This window comes from Adiantum capillus-veneris, chromosome 24, assembly GCF_014529385.1.
Source record: "Adiantum capillus-veneris isolate H3 chromosome 24, ASM1452938v2, whole genome shotgun sequence".
Lineage (NCBI taxonomy): Eukaryota > Viridiplantae > Streptophyta > Polypodiopsida > Polypodiales > Pteridaceae > Adiantum > Adiantum capillus-veneris.
Genome location: NC_140954.1, coordinates 81,936,618 through 81,962,075, shown reverse-complemented (window position 1 = coordinate 81,962,075; position 25,458 = coordinate 81,936,618). Strand labels below are relative to the sequence as shown.

Sequence of the window (25,458 nt, the reverse complement as noted above, 5' to 3'; positions counted from 1 at the left end):
CTCCACCTTGTTATATTCTTGAGTACTAGTTGCTAGGTCCCTGTGGATGTAGTCTGGCTCATGGTCTAAACTCCATGCTAGGTTGGGCACTGAAAACTCCTCCCTTAAGCAAACGCCAACTTTGATGTATACTGAAATTGTATAAATGTGTAAATTGTATATTTTTCACATAGACCATTGGGGAGGGTATCTCTCACCTGATATCAGAGCCTAAGGTTATAGGGACATACTGAAGCATGATACTAGTCGGGCTATGTTATGAATCATGCACGCATTCATGCATGATGTTTGAGAAATAGCAATATATTCTCAATGCATCTATGCATGCATTGATTGGTGACACATGCTTGAATTGTCTTCTTGTGTGGATTATGTGGTATTGAATTATAGTGAATTGATTGGAGTGCCATACAAGTGTATTAAGGATTTCTTTGATGTTTTGTTTTTAGTTAACAATGGCTCCTGAGGTGACGTCTGAATGCTTTAGCAAGGGGAATGACGTTTTGGCCATATTGTTCAACAATATGGCAACATGGTTACCAAGGGATGCAAGAGAGTTCTCTTTTATCTTGAGATTGGGACCAAAGTCTTTGCAACACCAGGAACCATGACTTGTTGAAAGAGTGTTGACTGTAGTTGTCAATTCCTTATCTACATTGATGATAGCCCAAAGGATTTGTTTGCCAACCTCAAGCTACTTCAACTTTAGATGTGGCTAGGCCGAGGGTATATGTACTATTACTTGGAAATGCATTCACAAATGCTTAGAATTGTGGAAGTTTCCAAGAAGTTTGAAGCACTTGAAACCTTATAAGAAAAGAAAGGCTATAAGATAACTATATACCACACCGTCATATGAGAGGCCTAAGAGAATTCCTAGTAATGAGAGCTAAGAGAGTGTTTAGAGAGTTAGCCCCAAAGCGTCCGTGATGTTTAAAAGTTAACTACGGCCTAGTGTACGTCCATACACAAATCTGGTAGCAGTAAGACCATACACAAGGACTCTTGATTTTGCAACAACAGTCGCAAGTTTTGGAGAACTTCAACACAAGATTTTTGCTAGCAAATCACTGCGACTTGTGCATAATTCTCTTGTGCTAGCTTAAGTTTAGTTCAGCTAAAAGCGAACTTGAAAGTCACTTCCGAGCTCAAGGAACAAGTGTGGCCGTCAAAGGTACATCAAGAATTTTTGCATTCATTGTGAAAAAGTTTGCCAGCTATATAGAATTTTGAAGATTGTGTGCTAAAGTGAACATAGGTTAGCTCGACTCAAGAATCGCTACAAAGGGAGAAGTCGTTGTAGTATAGTGGTAAGTTGCATAGCTTATCACAGTGCTTCCACTAGATCGAGGCCTGCTAAAAAGCTCTAGGAAAAACAAGCAGCCAGACAAGACAGTATCACCCTTGGCAAGCAAGGGAGCTAAGAAGTTCAAGCAGTGCAAGCAAAGCCCAGTTCAGAAAACTCAGAGATTAAGACATCCACAAAAGCTGAAGAACCTCAAGCGAAAAATACCGACACAAGGGTGCTAATAATTTTTATTAGCATTGAGGCAAGCAATTATATATATCACTGAACAGGTACAACAAAGGAGTCAAGACGAAAGCAATGGCGTCTCAAAGGAATCAGACTAGCCGAGATGAAGTACATCCACAGAAATTACAAGAGAGCAAATTTGGATCTATCTGATTGGATACTACAAAGGACTGCCATGCTAGGAGGATGACAATCGAAATTTGTACATCAAGACAAAGAAAGATACAGAGGAAACTCGGACATCTCAATATGTGGAAGTTGAAACAGCAAAGAATGTACTACACCCACATCCAGATTTCATGGAAGACTGTCTGGGATCAATTTACATGAGGCACGGAAAATACATCGACAATGAGATAGAAATGATGTACAAAGATCAACTTACAGAACTCTACGCATATGCTCCAAGTATTTTCTGTACAAAGCACAAGATGGAAAACAGAAAATTAGTACCCTCTATGGAGACAAAGACTGTCGATACTATATGGCTGTCACAAGTCAGGAAGTTCCTGTAGAAAACAATCATTACTTTACAGCAGAAGCGTTTGGCTCAAGAGGAGAAGACTACATGTCTAAAGGTGGTAATGTATACCATCTCGTCATGGGTTTACCTCTAACTATGCACCTGGAAGAATTGACACCTACAGGTGTCACTACACAAATGAGTGACACACCACATGACACACAACAAGGCACAACACAAGACACCACATGGAAAGACACAACACAAGTCTCATGCACCACACCAGCACAAGAAGTACCAGCTATGAAGATAGCACAACTTCAAAAAGAACTAGCTCGGTCTCAAGAGCTACTTAACAAAGCACAAGAAGTCATATCATCAGGCATTAAACAGATGCCAACATCAGATATGAAACCCTCTCAAATGGGGGGAGTTCAAACTCAAAAAAGAGACCCTATCTCTTCAAGAGTGGGATTAAAAAGTCCAGCTTTACTAGAAGCAGTTTCCTTTTCAGGAGTCCAAGTGGAATTTCAAGAAGCATTGGAAGATGCCGAGCCGCAGGAGAGACCACTGGAAATTCACAATGCCCAATGTAGAAGGTTAGGTCAAGATGTCATTGTGGTCGACAAATACGAGAGGCACTATGAAATAGCCGATGTGAAAAATATGGATGAGTTTAGCAATTGTGGGCAACCTGTAAGTCACATACTTGGACCCCGTCCAAAAGCACCATCAAGGGAAACGGAAAACAAAGATTTGGTTCGATCTTCACCCTCGGTGCAGAACTCGCCAAAATCAACTCGAAAACATAGCCCTAAGGCTATGCAGAAGCCCCACGTCAAAGAACATATAATGATGGAAGAATTAGCATTACCACTGCTAGAAAGCATGGATAGTGATTTGATCTTGTATGCAAGCAATAATGGAAGCTATTTTCAACTTCTCAAGGACAAGACGATGAAGGATAAAGAGACGAAGCCAGTGGATACACCTAAGTCAGTCGTAATCTACAGGTTCATGCATGCAAAGAAGAGGTCATATATGTATCTATGTACCACAGGAAACCATTATCAGCAGTATTATGGAGAGTTGCATCGTCCAAAGGGTGCACATGTTGAGATAACAACACATTGCGACCAATGTGCCATTGGTCATTTAGTGAAGGACTGCCCAACAAAGCTCTACATGGAAAAGAAGAAGCAACAAGCCAAAAGCAAAGTTCAGACGGTGACAACAAGGGAACGGAAGAAAGAATCCCCAACAAGATCTCCGAAAAAGAAGAAAATATTGTCGCAGAGCACAAAAGATAGGCTCAAGAAACAGTTTCTTGAAGTCAAGGGTGTCAACGACATTATCATAGAGAATCAAGCTTTCAAAAAAGATCAATTGAATCAGCTAATTTAAGATAGTTTAAGGAACCTCAGTGAGGACAATTCAAAGCATCCACAAGGTGATGAAGATGAAGCTCGCAGTTCAAGGTTCGAGAGCAAAAGAAGCCAAGATTCTGACGATAGTGAGCCAACACAAGAAGAGGTGGCAGAGGTAACAAAAAATCTTAGTGCCACATCACAAGTGGAAGACATGCAAATAGAATCAATGGATGAAGCTAAAAGTCTACCAAATAAACTCTCTACTGTGGACTCTTCATTGGTGATTGAACAAATCAAAGAGTATGAGAAGCTAAAAGAAGATGTAACTGAAGACATAGAATGCACAGAAGAACAGGAAATGATTGAGTCCAAGATTGACTACCAAGGACAAGCAATACAGGATATGAATGAATATTTTCGAGAAGAGACTCTACAAAAACCCATGGAACAATGGAAACCAAAGGCCACGGCGACCATTGCATCAGAAGAAGAGAGTCAACCTCAATATCCTACTACACAAGCTTCAAAACATTTCCAAGAAGAAAAGTCACCATTGAATGACCTTCAAGTGCTAGAAGGAGTAAATAGTGACAGAGAGCTTCTGAAATCAAGAATCAAGGCGTCACAGTCAGAAACTAGCAATGAAGACCAACAAGCTGCTCAGACTATAGACCTTCCCCAAAGCTATAGATTAGAAGATAGTAAGCACTTGGGACATGCTACAACCAGTCAAATGACAAAGAAGTTCAACATACAAGAGGATGACAAAGCTTTCAAGGCACAAAAGTCCAAGAAAAGTACCGAAAGCAAAGAGGACATCAGTTACTTGGCAGCCAACAAGAAGAATAAATTCTCATTGGATGTGCATAGAAACTGAAATTCAATTTTACAGCAGAGATAGATTGCACTGCCACGACTAATGTCATGACTTATGGGCTATGGTTACTTCTAGGTAAGCCAGAACTGTATGAAATTCAAGTACAGGTTCCTATATCACATGGAATAGCTGTCACAAGTTTAGGGATTGCAGAAGCTACCCTTACACTATGGTCAAAGGTAATCAAAGACAAATTCCTAGTGGTGGATTCCTCCAAAATGAGTACACATTTGGTTTTGTCCAAGCTATGGGCAAAAACACTTGAAGAAGAATTTGGATTTTCAACAATGGTCATCACGACTAGCTCTCAAGAAATCCAGCCTACTACTACTCCAAGATTATCGGCTTCCGACAAAGGCAAAGGCAAAATGAGCCCACAAATGTCCTACCAACAGAAGCAGCCCCTTAAATCAGAGTCTTCAATCCAGCCCCGAAAAGTTCAAGACAGATCTTTGACATCAACTGACCACATGCTTCCACATGAAAGACAGACTCCAAAGAGAATCTTTCAACCGAAATACCCTACACTGCAAGATCACAGCCGCCAAAGGTTTTCAAAGGTCTACATTAAAGCTGAAGAAATAAGGTCAAGGACCCAATATGGGTAAATGATCCTAGCCAATTGACGAAAGGTAAACACATGGGATGGATAGCCTCCCACTACAGCTTACCAGAGCAAGGCTATTATGAGGGTCAAAAGAAACTTTGGTTACCAAAACCACAAACCTCGGCTTATGTGGTGGATAAAGTTTTCAAAAAGCATCCCCAAAAGCAACAAAGCTCATATTTATATCGCCAAAGGAAACCAACCAACAAGGCTCGCCAAAGGTATGTAGGAAATTTCAAATCCAGTTGGCCTTCATACCAACATAGGACTTCATCGATGAATAACACAAAAAATGGCACTCTTGTACATCTCAATACAACATCAAAAACATCATGGGAAGTGCCATCTACAATTCTTCAAGCACAAGGTTACTATCAAGGAAATCGAATAATCTGGCTACCAAAGATTCCAGGTAAACATTCTTCAATCAAACGACTTCAGCTTGAAAATAATCGCAATTTCACGGAAGGCAAAATCAAGGACAATCTCACAGTCCAGGCAAAGGATATCTGCAAAGACACGCTAATCACACGATGCAGATACAAATGGGTGCCAAAAGAACAACACATAACAAAGAAGATTGAAGTCATCTCTAGCTCTCAAGAAATGTCAAGACATGATAGACAAAGTGTTACGGAGAATGGAGCGAGCCAATCTTCTCAACCAAGGGACCAACAACAACAAAAAGAAATTTTGACAACCAAGGTCACCCAGGTATAGCAAAAGAAACCAATATTTCAAGTATGGTCCTTTACAAATCCTCTCTTCGAGGATGGGAGTTTTGAATTTCAAAACCTATTCTTGGTCGAAAGCTCCCGAGAGTAAGTCAAGTCGCCATAAAAATCATGGCATAAGAGTCACGAGTCGGGCAGCTGAGCCACTAAATGAGCAAGCGTCAGACCCAAGCTTCATGTCTTAATATTTTTTGTGGTCTATGAGTCTAGATATTTAGATTATAGCTCAAGCTGGAAAGTTGAGCATACATAAAGTCATGTCGCTCATGCTGGAAGAGGTGAGCATAAGAGTCAAAGTCTACTATTTTAAATGGTGGAGTATCAGAGTAGTCCAGAAAACACTCACGCACATGAACACAGTGAGGAGAGTGAAAAAAAAAACCCTTGTCGACAAAAACCCTTCTTGTGAGTAACGGCAGCTCTTGAAGTCAAATATATTTTTTCTTCTCTACCTATGTTCACTCCTGGAAGCACCCATTCAAACTCCTCTCGCACAGCATATTGTTTTCCATGCATCTATCTGTGCAAGCATTGTTAGGAAATAAGACGTAGCTAAATAGATAATTGAGTAGATTACTTAATGGAGAGAGACAAATTTATATACACGAGATTATAGAGTAGAGAGAGAGAGAGAAAGAGAGAGAGAGAGAGAGAGTACACACGATATACGTGGTTCACCCAATGTGGGCTACGTCCACGGGAAAGCAGCCACTCAATGGCTTTAGTACTTCAAAACAAGAAGTAGTTTACAAAGGGATTATACCCTTAATGGAGCTCCCGCCTTGCTTCACTCTCACCACCTCACACTCACCTTGTTGCATCAACTTCACACTATGAAATGTGTGTAGAAATGGCCTCCTTTTATAGGCCAAAAGGGCTGCCCTCTCTTATGAGAGACAGCCATGTGTAGCCGCCCTTGTGCGAATAAGTCCAAATCAGACCCTCCAATCCGCCCATGTGTGGCCGCCCTTGAGAAGACAAGTCCGCTTTTGAATTCGGCCACCGGCCACTGGCCATTGACTTCCGACCACCGGCCACCGGCCATTGACTTCCGACCACCGGCCATCGGCCATTGACTACCGGCTACCGGCCAACCGACCGGTTGTTTTCCAACCACTTTCCGGCCGCCGTCCGGCCATAATATTCCGGCGAAAAAAAAAGTCTTGGGGGCCTCCGCCCCCGAGGCCTTTAAATTTGCCCCTGATTCTTGTCCATGAAAATTTTGGTTTCCGGTGAGTGATTTTCCTTCATGCACGATGGGTTCTCCTCATAATGGGGGCCTTACAAATGTGCGCTTTTATCACAGAAAATTACAAGGGTAAATCAGGCTCCATACTTAACAATCTCCCACTTGGAGACTGATCTCCAAACCAAACCTGTGACTACTTTCCATTCTGGCTTCTTATCCTTGAATGCCGATTGAAGATGAGCAAAAGCTCAACTTCTCCTTGTTGACCACCTTTGTAAACATGTCTGCAGGATTTTCACTTGTATGCACCTTTCCGAGCTTTAGTTGTCCCTCTTCCAAAAGAGTGCGTATGAAGTGATATCTCACCTCAATGTTCTTTGTCCTTGAATGAAAGGCTGAGTTCTTCGCAAGATGGATAGCGCTTTGGCTATCACTGTACAAGACACAATTGTCTTGTTTGAATCCAAGCTCTTCTAAGAATCTGTGAAGCCACATAATTTCTTTGCTTGCCTCCATCATTGCTACATACTCTGCTTCCGTGGTAGAAAGTGAAACCACTTTCTGCAGCTTTGAAGCCCAGCTTACTTCTGTGCCTCCAACCGTGAACACATAGCCAGTAGTGCTCCTTCGAGTATCTTTGTCACCTGCCATATCTTCATCAGCATACCCTTCTAGAAAAATATCAGTTCCTCCAAAATAAAAAGCATTTGTTGTTGTCCCTTTTAGATACCTAAGTATCCACTTCACAGCTTGCCAATGCTCTTTACCTGGTTTGTCCATGAGCCTACTCACAACTCCCACTGCATGTGCAATGTCTGGCCTTGTCCAGACCATAGCATACATTAGAGAACCTACCGCTGCAGCATATGGAACTTTAGACATATAGGCTATCTCCTCTTGTGTCTTTGGACACATATCCTTCGTTAGTTTAAAATGACCAGCCAAAGGTGTAGAAACTGGTTTTTCATTTTGCATTGCAAACCTTTCTAGTACCTTCTTGATGTAATCTTCTTGAGATAGCTTTATTGTCTTCTTCGTCCTGTCCCTTGATATTTTCATACCAAGTATCCTCTTTGCAGCACCTAAATCTTTCATTGAAAAAGATTTGGACAGCTCCTCTTTTAGGTCTTTGATGTCCTGCATGTTAGCACTTGCAATCAACATGTCATCAACATACAACATTAGGATGATGAATTTCCCATCTCCCAAATTCTCCGTGTAGACGCAGTGATCCGAGTTGCATCTTGTGAATCCATGATCCAACATCCATCGATCAAACTTCAAGTACCATTGTCTTGATGCTTGCTTTAAACCATACAAGCTCTTCTTTAATCTGCAAACCATTTTCTCCTTACCTTTTACTTCATACCCCTTTGGTTGAAGCATGTAGATTTCCTCCTCTAAGTCACCGTGAGGGAATGTCGTATTTACATCCATTTGCTCGAGATTTAGATCATGAGCAGCCACAAGGCTTAAGACAAGCCTAATTGAGTTCATTTTTACAACAGGAGAAAATATTTCATTGAAGTCAATACCTTTCTTTTGAGAAAAACCTTTTACCACAAGCCTAGACTTGTACCTTTTCTTCCCACCTTCTTCTTCCTTTAGCTTGTACACCCATTTGTTTTGAAGTGTCCGCTTACCTTTAGGCAACTCAACCAACTCCCATGTTTGGTTGCGATGTAGTGAGTCCATCTCCACTTGCATGCTCTTCGTCTATTCTTCTTTCGATTCATATTGCATAGCTTCTTCATATGATTCCGACTCTCCAGAATCTGAGATCAAGAGATGGTTGAAGGAAGGAACAAACGTTTCTGGAGGTCTACTTGCTCTTGTAGATCTTCGGGGAATAGGTTGAGGCTCCTCATTTGGTTGACGTTGTTGCACATTGTCACCGTTTGCAGTCCTTGAGTCTTCACCGTCCTCAAGCTCCATGTACTCATCAGCTGTTTCTTTTGTTTGTTTTCTTTCCAAGTAATCTTTGTACATATTTTGTTCGTTAAAAATTACATCCCTACTCCTTAAGATTTTACCATCTTCAGGATTCCATAGGCGATACCCAAAGTCTCCTTCTCCATAGCCAATGAAGAAACATTTTTTGGACTTTGCATCTAGCTTTGATCTTAGGCTTCTATCTATGTGCATGAAAGCCTCACACCCAAACACTTTGAGAAATGCATAATTCACTGGTTTACCTGTCCATGCCTCTTCTGGAACTCCCACATCCAATGCCGTTGAGGGTGACCGATTGATTAAGTACACAGACGTACTTACAGCTTCCGCCCAAAGCTCAAGCGGTAGGCCTGCATGTAGCCGCATGCTTCGTTCTCGTTCCATGATTGTCCTGTTCATCCTTTCGGAAATCCCATTTTGTTGAGGTGTCCTTGGGGTTGTCCTTTGCCTCTGAATGCCATTGCTAGCACAAAAGCTTTCAAAAGCTTGGCTGCAATATTCGCCTCCATTGTCGGATCTGAGGCATTTAACCTTGGTACCTGTTTCATTCTCCACAAAGGCTTTCCACCTTTGAAATATGGAAAATACATCGGATTTATTCTTCATGACATAAACCCATGTTTTTCTAGTCGCATTGTCTATGAATGTTACATAGTATAATGAGCCACCAAGTGATGGTGTACTTGCAGGACCCCAAACATCAGAATGAACCAACTCAAGTTTTTTATTTTTTCTTTCATTTCCTGATTTTTGAAATTTTACCCTCTTTTGCTTACCATAAACACAATCTTCACAGAACTCTAAGTCCACTTCTTTCAAACCTGGTAGAAGCTTCTTTGCTTGAAGGATTTGCATTCCTTTGGCACTCATATGCCCAAGTCGGTAGTGCCACACCGCACTGTCAACTTCTGTAGTTGCTGCACAAGCTGAAGGTTGCGTGCTAACAGTACACAAGTAAAGTGTACCGACTTTTTCACCCTTGGCAACCACCAAAGATCCCTTTGAGATCTTCCACCGTTTGTTTCCGAATGCAATGTTGTGACCTTCATCGTCCAATTGTCCTGTAGAGATCAAATTTTTGCGAAGAGAAAGAACATGCCTAACATCTTTAAGCTTCCATTCATTTCCGTTAGCAGTTTTGACAAAAACTGTACCTTTGCCGACAATCTCACAAGCTTCATCATCTCCCAAGTATACATATCCAAAATTACCTTTGGTGTAGTCTTGGAAATGTTGCTTGTGTGGTGTCGCATGGAATGAAGCCCTGGAATCTACTATCCAGGAATTAGACACATAGTCTAATGAGAGAATTAGAGCATCTTGCTCTACTTTACCTGCCACATTGGCCTCCGATGTTGGCTTGTTGTCTCGAGACTCTGTCTCCTTCTTCTTCTTGGACCAGCAATCCTTCTTGACGTGGCCCTTCTTTCCGCAGTTCCAACATTCAAGAACTGACTTTGTGCGTGACTTGCTCCACCTTGAGCGATCATGACCCTTTTGGTTTTTGAACCTCTCCTTAAGCCTTCCTCTTGTTTCCATTGATAGTGCAGCACTTGATGATTCTCCTGTGCTTCTCCTTCGCATTTCCTCGCTTAGGAGAACACCCACAACATCATCAAACTTAAGAGTATTTGTGCCAGAGATAGAATTACTTACAGCCATCACAAGGCTGTCCCAACTATCCGGTAGAGATGATAGTATAAGGAGAGCTCGCACTTCGTCATCGAAATCAATTTTCACTGATCAAAGTTGACTTATGTTTGTGTTAAAGTCATTTAGGTGTTCTGCAACTAAACCATTCTCTGCCATCTTTAGATTGAACAAGCGCTTCATAAGAAATACCTTATTGGATGCCGATGGTTTCTCGTAGAAGTCGTCAAGTGACTTCATCAAGTCCTCCGTGGTCTTCATCTCCGAAACATTGAAGGCCACCGTTGACGCCAAGCTTAACCGGATTGTTCCCAGTGCCTTTCGATCAAGGACAATCCATGCTTCATCTGCCATTGTTGCGGGCTTCTTCACAAGACCGCCTAGTGGCAAATAGAGGTCCTTCTGGTAGAGATAGTCTTCAATCTGCATCTTCCAATGTTGGTAGTTTCTACCGTTGAACTTCTCAATCTTGAGCTTCCCTTCCTCCGCCATAACTCCCACTCAATTCAAGGAATCCTTTCCTTGAGATAATTTAGCTACGAGCAAACGTTGCTCTGATACCAGTTGTTAGGAAATAAGACGTAGCTAAATAGATAATTGAGTAGATTACTTAATGGAGAGAGACAGATTTATATACACGAGATTATAGAGTAGTGAGAGAGAGAGTACACACGATATACGTGGTTCACCCAATGTGGGCTACGTCCACGGGAAAGCAGCCACTCAATGGCTTTAGTACTTCAAAACAAGAAGTAGTTTACAAAGGGATTATACCCTTAATGGAGCTCCCGCCTTGCTTCACTCTCACCACCTCACACTCACCTTGTTGCATCAACTTCACACTATGAAATGTGTGTAGAAATGGCCTCCTTTTATAGGCCAAAAGGGCTGCCCTCTCTTATGAGAGACAGCCATGTGTAGCCGCCCTTGTGCGAATAAGTCCAAATCGGACCCTCCAATCCGCCCATGTGTGGCCGCCCTTGAGAAGACAAGTCCGCTTTTGAATTCGGCCACCGGCCATTGAATTTGGCCACCGGCCACTGGCCATTGACTTCCGACCACCGACCATCGGCCATTGACTACCGGCTACCGGCCAACCGACCGGTTGTTTTCCGACCACTTTCCGGCCGCCATCCGGCCATAATATTCCGGTGAAAAAAGAATATTCCGACGAAAAAAAAAGTCTCAGGGGCCTACGCCCCCGAGGCCTTTAAATTTGCCCCTGATTCTTGTCCGTGAAAATTTTGGTTTCCGGTGAATGATTTTCCTTCACGCACGATGGCTTCTCCTCATAATGGGGGCCTTACAAATGTGCGCTTTTATCACAGAAAATTACAAGGGTAAATCAGGCTCCATACTTAACAAGCATATATAATGTTCCATCATTGGACGTTTGCATTTGACACGATTTGTGCTCCACCCATGCACTTACACAACAAAATGACGATGCCGAAGCGGTAACAGGTTTCATAAGCATTTGCTCAACAACAATGACTCTGACTTCAAGCTACTAACACTTATCCAATGTATATCCAGTCAATAATAGTAGCCATACAGCCATAAGTACTTTAACTCAACAAAACTCGGTTACATCAAACATAAGTGCATAGCCTCACATTTAATGGTGACTAAAGGCATTTTTTTCCCACTGGGTTTTTCCCTTTAGTCCTATCCAAGTATCCAAAACCTTCATTTTATAATATACGCCACATTTTATTTTTACTATTTTATTTTTCTTATAAAAACATAGAAAAGCAGACCAACGACATCCCCAAACAACTACATGCTCATAAGCTAGAAAATCAAAGGGGAGCGGCCTAGAAAAAATTCAAAAAGGCTTCAAGTTTACAGTTACACGTGCAAGATGACACCCAAAGAACAAACAATACAGAGCTGCCAAGATAAAGACTTGCTGCAACAACAAAAGCTTCAACCAACACCAAAACATGAAGCACTCGTCAAGGCCACTGCAGACATAGGGTCTTGTCGGGGACGACAAGACTTCGGAGGGGGAGAGTGTTGACAGGTCAACCTTTCAACAACGCTTCCACAAAGATTCCTCAAAGATTCTCTAAAGATTTCAAATAAAGATGCTGATGAAGTGATGAAGACGAAGATGGATGCTGTAATGTGAAGATACAAGCTCATGGACATCATCGAATATCCCGTTATTATTATTTTGAGCCATTACGGCCACTTTTGTAATGTTTACGGGAACTTCATATTTTAAGTCAGCAATTGTATTTAGGCCACAAATGCTTGTTGGATGAGCAAAGCCAGCTCACAGTGTTGTAATTAAGCTCTATAGAAGCCTAGGGACAAATAAGGTCATTTTGGTCGGACATTAGGTTTTCTAAGGTTTAGTATATAAACCAAAACCTAAAGCTTTGTAAGGAGACTTCTAATAATCTGATCTACTGTCTGTGAGTGAGCGTACTGTGTATGAGAGAGAGTGAGAGCTTCTTCTTGACGCTACGCACGTACCAGTGGTCAGAATCAAGTGCGAAGAAGTGCAGTGTGTTGCCCCCGACGAGAGCTACGCGCCAATACCTACATTGCGCGCGTACAGTCCGGTTTTGCGAGCTCTATCTACAAGCTTCATCTAGTGATTCGGTGAGCATACATTGTCCGTTTCTACATTTCAGCATATCCACACGTTCGCATTGAGTAGAGCTACACATTAGGCACTTTAGTTTTTGGAAACGACGACCTGCAAATTTCGGCCAGACATCCTACGCAATTTTGCACTGGGTGTTTTGGGTTGAGATTTTGGTTCATGGACCTTAGGGAGAGCGACCTATTGGTGTTAGTAGTGTCTCCTTCAAGTTCTCTGGCGTTTCGAGACTGTTTGATGGGTGTTTGGCTCTTGTAAGCATTGTAGGAAATCTCTTCTTAAACACTCTTGAAGGCTGTAGCTTAGACATTGGGTAGAAACCTCTGTAGGAATTAGTCAGGAGTCGGTCGAGTGTAGATTGACACCCTATGCTTGCTTCCATGCGCCTGCGGGTCGAGCTCTGTCCTCAGTTGACATTATATGTTAGGTGAGTTCTCGCTATGCTGACGTCCGTCGCGGCGTATCCGTCCAACAGTAATCTTTGAGTTGTAACCTATGTTTTGACAGTTCTTAACTAACTTGAGTGATGGTGTGTGTGTGTGTGTGTAGATCTAATATTTTACCTCAAAAAATATGGGTAAATCTATCTCGCGGTTGATAGTTGAAGAGCATCTTAAGATGGGAGTGAATGTGCAGTGGCATGTCACGACCAAATGCAACGGGATGGAGAAGAAGAGGTTAGTATCAACTGATTGTATTGTACTAAATTCCTTTCAAGTATGGTATCATCACGTTGCAGGAAACCGAGAGTTCAGACCACTAGGACACAAAGCTACACATGTGGAAAGCATTAATGGGTACAATCCAAGATAGTTAAGGAGATCATTGTCACTAGCCGACTTTTGTACATTAGTGTCCATGAACTTACCCTAAGACCAATGAAGGAGACATGGTTAGCTAGGACTATGATTCCTTTAGTAATGGCATTTGAATTATTTGATAATGTTAAGTGTAATGTGTGGGGGTGGAATTGTTTACACAATGACACACATTCCTTTAGTCCAATACCCTAGAACTTATTATTTGACCTATTTGGAAAGTCCACGATCCACAACCCACTCAACATAAAGATCTTGTGTAATGCCTACAATAGACCCCATTGCTTAGCTGATTGTGCAAGTATACAAAGTATCAACATATAGGAGACACGTGAAAAGTTTCCCTAGAATTTTGCTTACTTTGATGACTACTTCAGCTTCAAGAATGTGACGGTCCATAGCAGCATGGGAGTGCCTGTGACAAACCGCTCACTCGCATAGGAGTGGTACAATTCTCATGCAACCAGAAGTGTGTTTGTGCCTAAACTCTTGAGAGACCATTGGAATGACCCATCGGACATATTTTCAAAAAGGGACCACTATGATCGAGTAGTTGAAGAACTTTACAACGGTTATCACATGGTACATTATGTTAAGACCATTAGAGATTATTGATGAATCTTAAAAAGTAGTGAATTTTTTTTAACCATAAAGCCTTTTTGCGATTAGAATTGATTTAATTATTTCATTAATCTTTATTTCTCTCTCTTATCATATTCTCAATTGTCATGTTTATTTTACTAAGAGAAACTTAAGATGGAATGAATTGTACTAAGAACGATCTTGGTTGATATGGTGTAGTAAGCTACCATGCCTCTTAGAGGAAATACAACTGCTGCAAATGCTAATGTACCAATTGTGCCTCAACCAACAATCATTGATAGATACATCGATGCTATGCTCCATGATTCTCAACATGGGAACTTTAGTGGAGAAGGCAAAGATGTAGGAAAAGTTCTTGAAGATTGGATTAAGCATATGGATGCTCACATTGATTTGGCTCATTCGTTTGCAAAAAAAAAGGCTATTATTGCTAAGTTCAAGCTAGAAAATATGGCCAAGCATTGGTGGAGAGACCACTGTACTAAGAACAATGTCAACCCTAATGCAACAACTTGGGATTATCTGAAGACTCAACTAAAGAAGAACTATCAAAACAAGGTATATCATTCTAACCACATGAATGAGTTTCATGATTGTACTCAAGGGACTAGAGACCTGGTGTCATATTATCAACATTTCTTAACCCTTTCCAAGTATGCTCCAACAACAATAATTGAGGAAGTCAAAGTGATACGATTTGTGTTAGGATTACATAACCCTATGAAGACTAGACTTTAAATTCTTTGTCTTATAAACTTTGCACATGTCCTTAATGTGAGTAAACCTATTGAACTCAAATTATCTAATAGTGGCAAGCAAAAGCCAGAACTTGATCATGTCCATGAGATCAAAAGACCTCGTCCTAAAGATGAGCAAAGGAATGGAAACTCACAACAAAGAAGGGATAACTAATTATGTATAAAGGGTAGGGCAAAATCATTTATGCTATACTTACCTGATCATGATCATGAGTCCAAAGATTTCCCATTCAATAACTAAAGCTTCATAGGATTGGTAGATAATTATGAGCCTAGAATTCAGAACCCAAATCAGAATTTTAGGAATTTTAGACCTAAACCTACACCTCAACAAAAATTCACTCAGTAGAACTTCAGTCAAATCGGACACACCTTAAAACCAAGGAGACTTTAGACTAGGAAACCCACCCTTTGTGTGAAATGAACCACCTAAAAACAACAACAACAATAATAATGATAATAAATTCAAACGCCAACCTCGTTCAGGAGGAAGGGGAGAAAATCAATGACCTCAAGGAAGATCTCAAGCCAACAGAGCTCAAGGTGCTAGAGGCAAAGGGAATCAAGAAAATACAGATGGTCATACTGCGGTCGACAAGCATCAAGGAGTGAATGAACAATTTTAAGTAATTCAAACCCTAGTAGAGTATCAAGGTAAGCATTTCACCTTATTGGTTGATTCTAGGAGTACACATTCTTTCATCTCTCCTAGGCACATTAGAAATATTGTTTTGCTGGAACACCCTGATACAAACCTCACAGTGGAGGGTGAAAGCATGTATAGGTGGACCGCTTTTGCCACTATATAGTATATGGTTTTTGGGGTTGAGAAAATGGGTGGTTTAGGCGTTTGAAACAGTGGGATTGAATTCAAAATTTATGGAATAAAAGGGTTAAAATTTGACGTGTACCAAGTGAAAGCGCTTACTCATTAATGATCACCTCAAGGTACATTCAAGCACTTAATGAAAATATTCTCTCGAGTCTCATCCCTCCCACTCTGTCTCGCTCGTTCCTCCCCCCTCTCTCTATCTCGCCAGCGCCATTCAAGTTTTTGATTCCCTCTTTCCTCCCTCCTTTGCGTTTCTCTGCTAGCCGAAGCAACAAGCAGCAACATCACAACAACAGCAAGCAAATTCAGGAGGAGTACTTTTTGTTGGGATGGTCATCAACTTCAGTAAAAATCCCCTCCATAGCAGCAACATGTATGTGTCATCATGTAGCTTGAAACATTCTATCTCGAATGTTGGTTGAATTTGAATGTGGCTGGTTTTCCTAGGTAGCATTTCCAGGTAGCATTGATCCATGTTTTAACATGCTTCATGCAGACGTAGAAGCGTTGTATGCTTGTCTCTGAATTTGTGGCAAGATAACCAAAGGGGGCTTGGCCTAGTGGTTAAAGTGAATGGGTGGGTGCGTAAGGACCTAGGTTCAACCCCTGGCGATATGGTCTGCCCTCTGTTGGGTGGCAAGATAATCATGGATTGTAACTATTAATGATGCATGTGTAAGTTTAGAATTTATTTCTGGAATGTATATGCATTGTGCACATCTAATTGATCACCCTTGTGAATGCTTTATAAAAATGCATCATGCAGCTTGAAGCATGAATGCAGATTTTATCAACTGTGTGTGCATGCTTATACGAATGCATCATGCAGGTTCAAGCATGAATGCATTTAACTATTGATCTTGTATCTATGTGGCATTTGTGATTTTTTTCAGGATGAAGAACCAGGCTACAAAAGGACCTTCAGACTCTGACAAGGGTACACCTAGGAAGGGAAAGAGCTCTACGCAAGAGTCGACTATCAAAACAGGTTAGATGTCTCATGCATGCATTTCTAAAATTGGTTTTATGTCTTGTAAAATTTTTGCATTTTTTGCACATGCATGCTACAAAAAGAACTTCCGAGTCCCCCAAGGGTACACCTAAGAAGCAAAATGTTCAGCAAGTTAGATGCAGGTATTTCCCCCATGGATTCAATTAAAGTGTTGCTTTATTAGGAAAAAGTAGTGTGCACACCACTAGTAAATATCAAGTGGGTGAACCCCACTTTTTATGGGTACAACACCACTGATAGGCTGTGTTGAAGTGGTGCACCTGCAGCACCCTTTAAAGTTGGGCAGAAACCATGGTTGCATCACTACATAGTTATGTTGATATGGTGCACCATCTCTTAAGAGTGATACTAGACCACTTTAAAGTGCTGGGCAGCACTAAAAAGAGGTAAGGTGCTAGTAAAAACTGGCGATACAATGGGTGCATCACTTTTCCAGTGGAAAACCCTAACTATTTTGTGGTGAATCATCACTTTTAAGCGAAGCATCACGATGGTGCACCACTTTTCAGTGGTTTTACACACTTTTAAGGTACCAAATAACGTTCTAGTTAAGAAGCACCACTTTATAGTGTAAAGTGGTGCTTCTTAACTAGAACGTTATTCGGTACCTTTTACACACTTTTAAGGTACCGAATAACGTTCTAGTTAAGAAGCACCACTTTATAGTGTAAAGTGGTGCTTCTTAACTAGAACGTTATTCGGTACCTTAAAAGTGTGTAAAACCACTGAAAAGTGGTGCTTTTTAACCTGAACGTTATTTGGTTTAAAGTGGTAAACACCAATAAAGTGGTGCTCACCACTTTTTGTGGTTCAAATCACATTTAAGTGGTGTTTATAGTGGTGAAGACCACTATAAAGTGGTGAACATCACTATAAAGTGGTGAACATCACTATAAAGTGGTGCTTCTTAACTAGAACATTATTTGGTACCTTAAAAGTGTGTAGGACCACTGAAAAGTGGTGCTTCTTAACCTGAACGTTATTTGGTATAAAGTGGTAAACACCAATAAAGTGGTGGTCACCACTTTTTGTGGTTCAAATCACATTTAAGTGGTGGTGCATGATGGTCAACCACTTTCAGTGCTGTAGAACCACTTTTTAGTGATGCTTTACAAAAGTGTAATAATTGTTAGTTCTGCATCTTTGCTAAAAGTGGTGGTTAAGTGCTTTTAAGTGATGAAGCTTTACAAGGAGATACCACATTCGCCACCAAAAGGAGAAGATGCATTTAAAGGGGCTGAGGCCTGAAATGTATGAAGAATGTCTCTTGTTATACCACAAAGTATATCAGGGAGCTCCCCCAAACAACGAGGTAGGCGTTCATTTTGCACATGGATTTACTTGGCAGAAGTGCAAGGCCCCTGAAGATTCTGAAGGTTTAGTTGCATGGGCTGTGTATGCTGAAGGTGTTATCAAAATGTTACACCAACAGAAAACTTCAAATAGGAAATTGGAGAAATGGAGGTCCACAAACGGTCCATGTCTTGGAAGCGAGTGGAAATTTAATGCAAAAAATATGCCTAATACACTAACAGTACTGGCACAATCTTTGACTGGCAGACATACTCAGGTGCAAATCAATTTTCAGGGCAGGATAAGGAGGAATTTCTAAAGAAGCGGGCCTTTGGCTCGATGGGAACATTTGGAATGTCAAATGTTTCCTCGACTACATTTTCTGTGTCAACGGCTGATGTAGCAGCTATTTCTAACATGAAGGCTAATGCTGTTGAAAAGTTAAAAGAGAAGCAGCAATGTCTCGAAGCAATAAAAATTGCTTTAGATCAATCAAAGACAAAGAGAGATGAGCAAGTTAGTTTGATGCGAGGCGCCGCCAAGATCGTAGAGAGACTGAACAAGGATATGGAGGAACTCAAGTTGCATAAGGTTGGGCTTGTACCAAACGAGGAAGCAATGGCAAAGCTTGAGACCTTGATTCAAATCAGAAAGGAGGCTCTCAAAGACATGGGACTTGATATTGAAGTGCACAATCTCGATAACCTAGGTGAAGAGGCAGCACAGTTACAGGTATGTAAGCTTGATTGATTCACCTAGTAGTAGTTGATATTACTTAAAAGTGGTTAAACTCTAATTAGAAAAAAATGGTTAGAGACCATTTTATATGGTAAAAGACCACTTAAATGTGTTTATATAACACTCTTAAGTGGTACCACATAAAGTGATGAAGACTCTTGTAATTAATGCACAAACACTTATATTGTTTTATAAAGTACGCAGTGCTATTTTTTTACAGGGTCAGTATGACACTTTGTTATGGGAAGTAGAAGTGGAAAAAAGGCATCTTCAATTTGTGGAAACGATTATTAATTTGTTCAATTCAAGAATGCCTATCCTTCCTGTCAGGCCGCCTGTTCATTTCGGATCGGACAATAGCTGTGTGCAGTTAGGTGATAGTGTTGCTTGTGGGATGTCTATCATGCAGACTGTTGTTACCGATGTCTACATGCTCCGGTGTCAACATCCCTATCACCCACTTTCTTTTGTAACTGCCTGTAAGTCTGCCGGCCAGTGTCTATTTCATGGATATGAGGAACCTTTAAAAGATGCTTCGAAGCTGCTGGCACCTGGAGAGGCAAACATGGATGAGCATGTTGGTACATGTAATCGATGTTTTTATACCTTATGATATGAAGCTGATTGTAGATTCATTTCTTGACCATTTTGTTTCTTTTCTCCATGTAATTGCAAAGAAAGATCCTATGGAAGGCATCTTTGGATCTCCTGTTGATGGAATTGGTAATATTCTGTGGAACATTCTTCTCTTTGAATGTTCACATAACTTAATATTGAGTATTATTACATTGTCTTTTATGTAGCACACTCCCAAGCTAGATCATCACGCAAGCCCAATATTGATAGCATGTGTGGTGGGTATGGGGATAAGAATGCATCCCAGAAACAAGCAGGTGAAGACACTCCGGACCAACAAAAGGCAGAAAAAGGGTTGAAAAAAGAGCAAATGTAGTGGGAGCTCAAGGTGACGCATCCAAGGAGTCAGTCGAGGTGCCTCTGAAGCCAGAACCTGCAATGAACAAGGACGTAGAGGACGCTGAAAAATCATCTGAGAAGCCAATTGAAAAGGATACCACATTGAACTTGTCTGATGAGGACTCAGAACTTATTATTTCAGAGGTTTGTGCAGAGATTTTGGGGCGTAGGAAAAAGAGGAGCAACACTAAAGAGCGTGCCACACCAAAGAAAAAAGCTAAGGTTGCATCCGAGCCTCCAGAGTCTACTCCAGGAGGTAAAAAATCCAAGGAGCCTTCATCTGCTTGGAAAAATACTAACCTCCAAGCACCCAACCTTAAACCTCCCAAACCAAAGTCCCGCAAGAAACTTCTGTAGCCCCTATTAACCTTTAGTTCTTTGCAGCCTCTTTGTAATTTTGTCTTTGCACCCTCATTTTGATGATAATGAAACGACGGCTTTATTTTTCGTTCTCTAGTTGTTTATTGCTCATTGATTGTGTTGGAATTAGGGTTGCAGAGAAACACACACAGCTTGGAGACGACGAAGGAAGCTCAAGGCACACAATAGAGTGTGTTACTTAGTGTGCAATGGAAAGATAGATAGTGTTAACCCTCGTGGCTCACGGACACCCTATCGCCTACGACGGACACTGTAACCATATTATGTATTATTTAGAGTCAGGTACCGGGCTTGTCGGACCAATAGGAAAAGGGTAAGAGTGATCGCCGATGAGAGGCGCACTCTAACACGAATATGCTAGGGCTAGTTGGCTAAGCATGGGCGCCCAAGTGTGAATGGGGTGAGCTCCTATAAAAGCCAACTAAACCTAATTTTTACTCATTCTCTCATTTGTGCAATAGAAGAGTGCTCTTGCTCCATCTCCATCTTCTTCTTCTTCACCTCCTTGTGTGTGTGTGTGTGTGTGAGAGAGAGAGAGAGAGAGTGTGTGTGTGCGATCGAGCATTACGAAGGCATGACGGCGGCGAAGCGGTTGAGCGCGGCACGACTGCAGCTTCTTCTTTATCGCGGCGAGGAATCCACCACGAAGGCGAGCGTAGAGCGGTGAGTGACACACCCTTTGCTCTCTTGAGCTTACTAGTTTAGGCTTGTTGTGTGCTTGGAGCCGTTTGTGGCTCGCACACGGTGTATTGGCAAGTCCCTTGCTTCGACAGTGCGGCAAGGAGCGCACATTTTTGGCGCCGCTGCCGGGGATATGCCCTACACTAAGCTCGGTTAGCACTTTACGCTTCCTTGTGGTGCAATTTCTATCATAGGAAAGGCAGGGAAGGAGTGTGTGGAGATTTCTGTTTTTTGCGTTTTCAGCATTTTCTGTCAAGTTTCAATTTCTACTATTGTCTGTGCTTTTTCAATTTTCTGCATTTCTTGCGTTTTTTCAATTTCTGCAATTTTCTACATTTCTGCGTTTTTTCAATTTTCTGCAATTTTTGCATTTTCAATTTCTGCAATTTTCAATTTTTGCAATTTTCTGCATTTCTGCGTTTTTTCAATTTTCTGCATTTCTGCATTTTCAATTTCTGCGTTTTCAATTTCTGTATTTTCTGCATTTAAGAAATTTTTTTTTAAAAAAAACAATAATTTTTTTTTAAAAAAATCGGAAAATAAAAACGCGAGTGAGCGGGCGGTTAAATTTTTCGAAAATAAAAAACGTGACTCTTAAAACGGACGGGTTGGTTTGTATAAAAGATAGATCGGGATCGGTTCCCGAAGCCCAAGCCCAAGCCTCAGTCCTCAGTCTTATGATATATACTAGACTCACTCTTATATATATACCCTACTCCCTCCAGAGAGAATGAGAGCATGTGGGACAAGTCCTCCACTCTCCTCCTTTCTCTTCCTACTTGCACCCTTAGACTTTCTAGTTTGGGCCTAGTTCCCTACTGGAAATTGACAGTTTTAGGGATTCCGAGGGCATAGAGTGACCAAACGGAGGGCTGTAAAGCACAGCACGACCCTCTGACCGATACGCTCGTTTCGAGCTATCACACGGCCCATTCCACGACACGCTCTAAAAAATCTAGCCAAAAAACAAACAAAAAACACGCTAAAAACTAGTCACAAGGCCTCCTAGAGCAGCTTTTTGACACCTTAGGGTATCAAAAGCACATGCACTTACGCTCTGGACGGGTGCTAGAACACGAGCATATTGAGGGTGCCTCTGTTCATACGGACACCCATTACCCATCCACGACAAGCTCTAGACCCTCAGCGGGGACACAAGGTAGCACCACCCAAGACCCTAAAATAGCCGCTAGTGATTCCTCCTCCGACTCAGAAATCATGGAAGCATACCCTACCCAAAACACTGAGAGAGAAGGCCATGCACCTCCCGAAGCTCCACAGCCTAGTACTAGTATGTTTAGCCGTTTCATGGAAACATTAGGTAGAGCTACTCGCTCGGAACCTGATGCAAATGAATCACACGAAGGGGGTGGGGAAGTGGACTCTCCTTTCACATCGCACGTGGACCCCACACCCCCAAAGAGTGTCCATGTGGATATCCTACCAACTTCTTACCAAGAAGGCCCTCTTGAGCTGCCTCCTTTAGAAGTTCCCTCTAGAGTACCGTTGGTGACAAGTAAAACCACGGGGAGCAACATTGCTTCTACCTCACAAGAAACCGTTAACACGTCGACTCTAGAAGGATTGTTCATTAATGACCATTGGACATACGACCTCCACACTGAGGTGTTGACGGATCTACACTCTGGCCACGCCTACCATGTAGGATGGATAGAGATTGTACAATCCACCTCTAGTGCCACGAGCATCGAAGATCAACAGAAAATGATCTGTAATGTTATCCATGGCATTATTCAATCAGAAAGGCAAAACCGAGGGGTAAATATACTCTCAACTGGCCCCATGAGATTTCTGGATATGAGCAAGGCTCAACAGCCCACTCTATCACAAATGGAGACTCCTCTAATGAGCCCCATGGACCCATCTTACGTCATTTCACCTGGGGTCTCTATGCAATCTGAGCCTCCGAGTGAAAACTTTAGCTTCCCTAACTTGGCTCAACCCTCTATCAAGGAAAACACAGTGCTCACTCCAGGGATAAGCCTGACAGAGAATGTACCGATGACATCTACGGTTAGCGCAGTGCCACTACCTAGTGTCGTAGTACCTAATATGGGGCCTCGACCATATGTGCCTCTAGCCCCTTATGCACACATGTCCCCCACACCTCCAGTAGTACCACTTGTTTACGCTCCTCGAGTGTCGCTCCCTAGCCCTTATCCGAGTGGACCTATGCCCGGTTATGTTCCATATCCTGCATCATCCACACATATGCCAAGACCGGCACCCGTCCCTCTCCCACATATGATTCCAAGAGTACCTCCACCGGCTCTGCCTCCTCACATAGGTGACTTGGCAGCGTTTGCTCAAACCATAGGTCGATCTATCGCGGAAAATATGCGTCACGCATCTGATAGAGAGCCTAGAAGTAAGGCAGTACAAATTGCCAAACTCACGCAAAAATTCAATGGGGACAAAGATGCTAGGAAACACATTGAAGTGTTTGAACAAGTATGTGATTCCTTATGGGAACGCAACGAACTACATAAGTGCAATGCCTTAAGCTTGACATTAAGTGGGAAGGCTGGAGATTGGTATAGAACCCTAAGGGTGGACGAGAAAACAATCTACCCTACCCTTCGAAGGTTGTTCCTAAAGGAGTACATACGAGAAGGTGTGCTTTGGGGTGTAGCATCTCAGCTACAGAAGGCCGAACGTAAGGAAGGAGAGTCAGTAAGGGAATTCATTAGTCGTCTAAAGCACTTAAACTCTCGCTGCCCTGTAAATGAGTGCTTCAACAATAACCAACTGCTTGATCGATTCATTCGAGGGTTGAGGAATGAAGGAATCTATAATGGACTAGTGATTAGAGGTATCACAACCTGGGAAGATGTCACTGCCAATGCAATCCAATTAGAGGACAACTTGATGATAGCAGGCATGAGGGTGTCTACTGACACGAGATCCACTAGCTCACAAGCCATTGAGTATGAACCCATGACTGCAAAGCCCATTGCCAATGAGCCAAAGGTATTTGAGACATTCTTGACAGACCTCACCAAGGCAATCCAAGAGTCCCTTAAGGATAATCGACCCCCTCAAAATAGTCACATGTATCCAAGAAGGGAGCAACAATGGTGTTCCATTTGCTTAGGTCCACATAGCACTAGTGAGTGCCCTACGTTTAGAGTAAAATTTAATGGAACTTGCAACGCATGTGGTAGGTATGGTCACCAAGCTAAGGATTGTTTAATGATCAAACGTATGATGGCAAATAGACCACCTGTAGCCTGGACGGATGCGCCTCGAGCTCTTGTATTGATGCCTACTCCACCTGTTGAGCAACTACCGCAACACATGGTCCCTAGATCTCAAAATGTTGTACAAGCTACACCGCTACCACCTCCTGTGCTAGGACCGCAGCCCCCGCATCCAAGAGTCGCCCCTATGAACCAAGTGGGTTGCGAGCCATCAAATGCTTATCCAGATGGCTGTGAGGAGGAAATAGACACTAGTATTGCCTACGGACTTGATACATTGGAAGAGTGTCCTATATACTACATGGAAGATTGTTGGAGGCAAGTCAAGCCGGTTTATCAAGCTGCTGCTCTCGCATCCAGAGGTCAAAATATCAACACCCAGGCTAGGAGGCCACCTCTTCAATGCTACGAGTGTGGTGGACCACATCGAGCAGCGGAGTGCCCTATTAGGCTGCAAAAGAATGCTGCACAGATGCAAATGAATCAAGGGAGCACGTCTGCAATGCCAATACTCACATGTAATCGTTGTGGCATAGATCACTTGATTGCCCAATGCCCCTATAACCCAAATGCGCCTAAAATCACACCCCTAAATTTGGTCGAAATTGCTAGTGTGACATCGCCAATACCACCCGTCGCACCCGCTTATGCGATTACACGGTCCATGCTTCAAGGGCCAGGCCATATCCTCGAAGAGAGAGATACCGCGTCAGTTATCCAAGCAAAGAAAAAGAAGACACGAAGGAAGAAGTTGCAGAATACGGAAAATTCAAAGCCAAGTTCCAAAACAAACATAGGAACAGGAGATGACCCCGTGTATATGAATGACCTCGAGGATGATTCAGATTCAGTTGAGACAATGGAGACTAGAACCAATACCACAAAGGGAAAGACCGACAAAGAAAACCGTAACATGGAACCAAATGAAAACCGAATAAGAGAAAACCATAAAGAGCCTCTGAAAACACCACAAGTGTTTCCAAATCCAATCCAAGACCCCCAAGATAAACCGCAGGGGCAAAAAGGGAAGAATCGTAAAAAGAAGATTGGGACATACCCAAACCCAGTAGACGAGATTGAGCAGGTGAAACATCTAAGAGGTTTAGTGGAGGAGACTCAAAGGAAACTAGAACCAGAACCCATGCATGTCAAAAT

General features: G+C 42.1%; 1 protein-coding gene across 1 annotated transcript in view; it reads left to right on the top strand.

The window, feature by feature from the left end:
* Positions 1–22,617: 22,617 nt before the first annotated feature.
* Positions 22,618–25,458, top strand: part of LOC147426668 (uncharacterized) — a 103,961-nt gene continuing 101,120 nt past the window's right edge. The window contains exon 1 of the mRNA XM_086498228.1: positions 22,618–24,798. Within this exon, the coding sequence (XP_086354354.1) occupies positions 22,808–24,798 (1,991 nt within the window). The 5' untranslated portion in view covers positions 22,618–22,807. The remainder of the gene's footprint in view (positions 24,799–25,458) is intronic.